This window comes from Anser anser (assembly GCF_964211835.1).
Source record: "Anser anser genome assembly, chromosome: Z".
Lineage (NCBI taxonomy): Eukaryota > Metazoa > Chordata > Aves > Anseriformes > Anatidae > Anser > Anser anser.
This window is the reverse complement of record NC_139723.1, coordinates 84,517,798-84,524,013: the sequence shown is the minus strand read 5'-3', so window position 1 is coordinate 84,524,013 and position 6,216 is coordinate 84,517,798. Positions and strand designations below refer to the sequence as shown.

At 47.5% G+C, this 6,216-nt stretch overlaps 1 protein-coding gene across 3 annotated transcripts in view; it reads left to right on the top strand.

Annotated features, from left to right (window-relative positions):
- Positions 1-207: 207 nt before the first annotated feature.
- EPG5 (ectopic P-granules 5 autophagy tethering factor) overlaps positions 208-6,216 on the top strand; it is a 50,990-nt gene continuing 44,981 nt past the window's right edge. The window contains exons 1-5 of one of the 3 annotated variants that reach the window (XM_083816034.1): positions 208-394; positions 1,979-2,917; positions 4,369-4,612; positions 5,449-5,585; positions 5,969-6,076. In XM_083816034.1, the coding sequence (XP_083672160.1) occupies positions 329-394; positions 1,979-2,917; positions 4,369-4,612; positions 5,449-5,585; positions 5,969-6,076 (1,494 nt within the window). In that variant the 5' untranslated portion in view covers positions 208-328. Of the gene's footprint in view, positions 395-1,978; positions 2,918-4,368; positions 4,613-5,448; positions 5,586-5,968; positions 6,079-6,216 lie in introns of those variants that run through there. The other 2 variants (XM_083816033.1, XM_083816035.1) reach the window with 2 other exon arrangements.

The window sequence follows — 6,216 nt, the reverse complement described above, 5'->3', positions numbered from 1 at the left end:
GAGCTTAGTGATATGGTTTAGTGGAGGGCTTGTTAGTGTTAGGACAGAGGTTGGAGTAGGTGATCTTGGAGGTCTCTTCCAACCTAGGTGATTCTGTGATTCTGTAATTCTGTGGTTCTGTGATGATTCTGTGATTCCTACGCCGCGTTGGGAAAAACACCCAAGGGGCGGGGTGGAGGGGGCGGAGCGGCGCTCCTCGCCCCTTTCTGTCCCTCTGCGCCTCCCGTAGGCGCGGCGCTGCCGATTGGCCGGGAGCTGGCGGGGGCGGGGCAGCGCCTGGGGGCTCCTCTTCCGGCTGCGGCCGGGCGAGCGGGGGGGGGAGGGGGCGATGGCGGAGGCCGTGAGGGGGCCGCGCAGGGCCCGGGCCCGGGGCAGGGACAAGGACAAGGACAAGGTAAGGGGGGGGGGTTACGGCTCTTGGGGGTGCCCAGGGAGGGGTCGGACGTGGTGCTGAGGGACAGGGCTTGTTAACGTTTACGAAATGCTCGCCGTAGAAAGCGGGAACTGAAAGGGTTCATAAATCTTACATAAATCTTGTTTTTGTCTAGCAGTAGCAACGGGAGAAATGCGGGATGCAGCGCAAAGGGAGTTTCTTCTGCGAGGACTGCAAGAAGGAGCCTTGAGATTGTAGCGAGGAGAGGACAGGAAAGGTTCGGGGGTTTGTAGCGCCTGCAGGGCAGTACGCTGGCGGAAGTCTGACCTAGGGATGTGATATCTCGTGGAAGCTGCTGGCAATTTATTGTCAGGAGATGTTTGTTATAACTCCAAGGCCTCGTTTAAAGAATTGTGCTGACCTGTTTTCAACGTCTCACCTGTAGCCCTAAGGGTTTCGGGTTGTCAGCAGTATTTTGTGACCAGAAGTGCTTGCAGGCTTTAATGTAGTGGAACACAGCCTGGAAGCGAAGGCAGTGCTTTGCCATTCTGTAAAGACGCTTTGAGGAGACACCTGAATTCAAGGTGGTCTGGAGATCGCAATTCTCAGGGCCCTCGAGCTGTTTTCACGTATGCCCTCTTGTGAGGCAAAATCTTGTCGGCTGACTAGAGAAAGCGCGTGAGAAGTTGTCAGTGAGTTTCCAAGCCTGCAACCTCTTCTGCAGCCCTGGAGGGGTACTGAGAGCTTGTCCTGATTTCAGCTGTGTTCCTTGTTACGTTGTTTGGGTCATCCACAACTGGCATGGGTTAACCTAACTCCGAGCAGTTCTGCTTATTAGAAATGGCTGGTACACACAGGCAACCTGTGGGTACACCTCTAGCAGAATGGTTACTGATGTGCTGTGCAGCCTTATGTCCCCTGCTGTGCTTTGGGAAGGAGGCTACGAATGTACGCTTCAGGCTAGGCTCGTGGGAACTGCTTGCCCCCAGACTGGCCTTAATTTAAAAGTGGATAACTGGCTTACCATTTTCACGTCAGTTCCAAGTTGTTCCGTGTCTCTTGTCTGTCATGCCTGTTTTCAATGGGTATTTCAGTAATTGTCCAGATTTTGTGATGGTTTTCAGATGCAATTAGGAGATGCATTCTAGACCTTTCTTTGTCCTGAAGTTACCTTTTGAAAATAATTTTCAGTTCCTTAAGATACTTCTATAAAACTAGAGATGAATCCCAAAGTAACTTCTTGCAGTATGGTAAAATCTAGTGAGTCTTTTTCAAGAGGTCAGACAGGTTCCTGTTACCTGGATTATTTATACATCAGCGAAACATGCTGTCCTAGGATATCCATAGCTTTTAATGTAGAAGTATTGAGATGTTTGAACAAGAAGTGACCAAGATGGTAGACATTGGTGCACAGTGTTTAAAGGGCACCTAAAGGCCAGGGATCTGTTTAACGCATTTCTTTTTACCTTTAATACCATGAAAATTAACCTGGTAAAGAGGGGCTTTTGTCGGTGATGTTGGCAAATGCTGATTTTGGTGATGGTGGGATTCGGGATGCCAGAAGGAGGGGTTTGCTTGTTAATGACACTGTGAATTTATTTCTAGGAGAAAAAGAAGAAAAGTAGCGAGGAATCCCAGACACGAGAGCCTGATGATGTCTTCCTCCCTCCTGTCTTGGAAGTGTCTTCTCAAGCCAGTAAAGCGCAAGTGGAACAACCAGGAGAATTCACAGAAATTCAGCTCCGCGATGAAGTAGAGGATGTAAAACCTGCAACTGATGCACATGACATCCCCTGTAGTAATGTAACTTCAGCAGACGAAGGGTCTTCGGCAGCGACTCTAGAGCCTTCAACAGATGGAGAGGAGACCAGAGCTGGCCCCTCACGTAAAGAACGTGGAGGGGGTGTTGAGAAAAGTGAAGAAAGCAAGCTGGACAAGCCTCCCAGGCCCGTGGAGGTGGTTGCTGGTAGATCAGGATACTCTGACTTGCTGGGTAGTACCTCTCATCCCAGCGCAGCTGGTTCTCAGGCAGTAGTGGGCATTGCACGGGACAAAGGAACTGAAAACGCGCAGGATGGTAAAAATCCTCTTGCCCGTTTCTCAGAGAAGCTTCCTCTTAGCACCTCACAGCTCCGTGAGAAACCCAAGGCGCCTGTTCAGCGTTTGGGGCTGAAACCAATTTATCCAGACCTGTCGGCTGAGCTCTCCTGCGAGAGGCCAACCGTCATGGCTGTTAAACCCCTGCTGCACAACGAGAGGCTCTATCCCGAGCTCCCGACAGAGCCCGAGCTGGTGCCGTTTACCAGAGAGCAGCTGAAGATCTTTGAGCCGTGTTCATGGCTGGAGAATGTTGACTCCTACGCGGAGGAATTTGAAAGCGTTGCTCATCAGGACAGGCACGAGTTCTACGAGTTGCTCCTGAACTACATGCGCTGCAGGAAGCAGCTGCTGCTGGCTGAGGCGGAGCTGCAGGCTATGACGACAGACTGCCAGAACGCAAAGGGGAGACTGTGGACCTTTAAAGAAGAACAGAAGACTGTGCAGGTGCTGTCACTGAAGCTGCTTTCGGAGCAGAACTATTTGGATGTGGTTCTGGAAGCTGATTTTACTCGCTGTTACGTTTACTGTATTTAGGATGCTCTGTTCTAAAGTGGGTGGTTGCCTTTGCTTTTCTTTCTCTCTGCTGACCCCCACTTTCAGATCCTTTGACACTTAAGACAGCTGCTTTAAACTCTCGACGGGTGTATGGCAGTGGGATCTGTTTTAGTGATCTCTTTTGGAGTCAGGCTCACCTGTAGTCAGTCAGTGCCTGTGCGCAGCCAGTTCTGCCTGGAGCACTGGGTGAGGTTGGTGCCACAGTCCTTAGAGAAGATGCAGGAGCTGCGTGGCAGAGTAGGGCTGGATGGCTGTGGGGCTCCAGAAGGGCCGTCGCGATGGTGTCCCCTCTGGCCTGCTGCCTGTAGTGACACTTCTCACTGATGTCAGTCCTGGCTGCGTCCTGCTGTCAGGTGGCAGGCGCAGAGGAGCTTGAGTCATGCTCACAAGTGACCCTGCTACTGGAAGCACAGTTCCTCAGAGTTTAATGCTGAGAGACATCCGCTGTACAGATAGGAGCCTGTTCCTTTTTACTGGGGAGTACAAGTGTAATGGGCCTATGTCACTGGGCCTCTTTCGGCTCTGTTTTTGTGTTGATAAAATCGCTTTCAACACAGAAACTTGGCTTCACTCTTAAGTCCCCACTGGTCATCATGCAGCTGGCTAAGCTTGCTTCTTGCTTTATTCCCTCCTGGTTCAGAATAATTGTTGTCTTGATACTAATTTAAAAATTTTATCCTAATAATTTCAGAAATACAGGGCCAAGCTTCCAAAGCGCGTGGTCTGAAGCTTGTTTTCTGGTTATGTGAAAGAATGATGGGCTGTTATGTATTGTGGGTTTCTCGTGCTGAAGAGTTAGAGATAGGGCAGAGGAAGACTGTTCTCACTGTTTAACTCCAGTTTGGGGAAAAAGAGTACAGTTCAGTTCAGAAATCTTTAATGTATTATAGGGAATTGCTATCAACAGTGAGTTCTGGGAGCTTAGAAAAATATTTAGCTTGTTCCAGTCTGTATTTTAGGTTTAGAATAGTAAATACAAATATTTACAGAAATCTATAAAGCGAGAAGCAGGTGCACTCACTGGGAGTAGAGACAGCTGATTTTGCTCACATCTTTCAGTGATACAGGCAAGCCACTTCATGTCTACCTCTAAACTTGAGTTATTGAGGGTTTATGAGAGTCATGTTTTTTGGAAGTCAGGGATGTGCATTTTCAGTATTCAGCAGGTCTGAAAACTAAGTGGAATGCTCCCAAATGTTTGTCCACCTGTAAAGTGGTCCCTTTTATGAAAGCTGTGAAATCTGTTGAGGGGAGAGTTATGTCAGGGTCACTTTCTGCAAGCACACTTGACCAGGCAAAATGAGAAAACGACTTACATGAAATACTTGCTTTCTTTCCAGGGTGTCTGTGCAGATCAGTGCAAAGTGACGGGTCACCATCGCTACCAGACAGTGGAGCTGAATGAAGGTGTGTTGGGGGAACTGAAGAAGCTGTTTGAAGCCAAAGCAGAACACGTGCACCAAACGCTGGCTCTACACTCGTACACTTCGGTGTTATCTCGGTTGCAAGTGGAGTCTTACGTGTACAGGTTGCTGAACAGCTCCTCGCTGCTGAGATCGGTGGCTCTTCAGCAGCAAGAACAAGGTGGGTGAACGCTGCCTGTGCTGTTCAGAGTGCCCGGCACCTTGTTCACCTGGAGTTCTGGAGTCTTGTGGTGGGAATTGTGCACCAGAGTGTTTCTCCTCTGATCCTAAAACCTGTTGATTTTATGGAGGGATCAGTGAAACGCTTGCAGAAAACTTAACTTTCTGCTCTTGCAGAAAAACTTAAGTTCTCCTACCTTCTGTGCCTGGAGAGTCGAAGTTGAATGCAGGAGTCCTGTCTTCTGTCTAGGCTGTATGCTGCCACAGATTACTGTAGGGGGACGCCAGGTGGGATGGGACACCTGCAGTTCAAGCTCTTGTCAAAGAGGCCCTGTAATACAGTCCCTTTGCCAAACTGATGATGCACAAGTTTAAAAACAGAGGAATATACCTGCTGCTTTACTTTTTGGAAGGCCATTTGAAATCTCACAGCTCTAATAGAAATCTTACTGGCGTTCAGGCGAAGCATGTTACTTATTTGGGTTTCTGCCAATATCTTTTAGCTAAAGTATCCCTCCCTCAGATATTTCTCCTCCCTTTGTCCCTCACCTCCGGATAGTTCATACGCATTGTGAATAGTGTCTCTTACAGAGTTTATGTTGAGGGAAGGCCTTTTATGAGAGCAACCATAGGATATTCTTCTTGCAATTAGCATCCAATACTTAATTATAAGATTAAATGAAATATGCTGCGTAGGTGTTCTTGTTTGTCAGTTTTGGCAAATGGCTGTGTTGAAATATCTTTGTATCTACAAAGTTATAGCCCCAAAACAACAACTTATGCTACTCTTCTGAGAGCTGCTCATCAAAGCTCCTTAATTCTTTTCTTAATTTGCAGTTTCAAAGCACTCTGAAAATCTTTCTTCAGACTTGGGCCAGTTGAAAGAATGTATCAGCGTTCTCTTCAGTTTCACTCGCAGACTTATCGAAGATCCTCAGTTTCAGAGTGACCTTCTCATGTGGCTGCAGAGGCTGGTGAGGGAGTGAGCACGATAGAGCTGTTTGATTCAACACATGGGATGAATTCAGAGAGGACTTTTTAAATCTGTATAGAGTATTAATGCTTCTATTTTGGAAGTTAAATTATTCTTATTAGCAATTTTGAGAAACTTCTGTTCTTGCTGACTTCTACATAAATTATTTCTTAATAAACTTGTAATTAATTTTGCTGGTTTGCACTGTGGCTCAGAGCCAAGCAAGCAGGCTTTTAAATACTGTTCTGCTCTAACTTGCTCTGAAAACTGAGGCTTGCTGGAAAGTGTGGGAGGAGAAATGAAAAAGCGATATTATTCTATTTAGCAAGGATATAAACAAACGAACCTTGAGATTATTTACGAGTCCAATATACTTCCCTTTAGGTGTCAGTGCTGCAAAGAATTGGCTGTCCAGGTGACCAGCTCTTCCTCTTCAACCACATCCTTCGATGCCCAGCTGGGATCGGTGAATGGGCTGTTCCGTTCATTCAGGTGTGAATGTTTATTTCTTTATTGTGGGAAGGTTGGAGGGGGCAGACAGGTGAGACTGGAAGCGCCTCTGTGTGTGGTGTATAAGGAAAGAGGAAGAACAGATTTCACAGCCTGCCCATTGAAATGGGACTGGGCTGTGT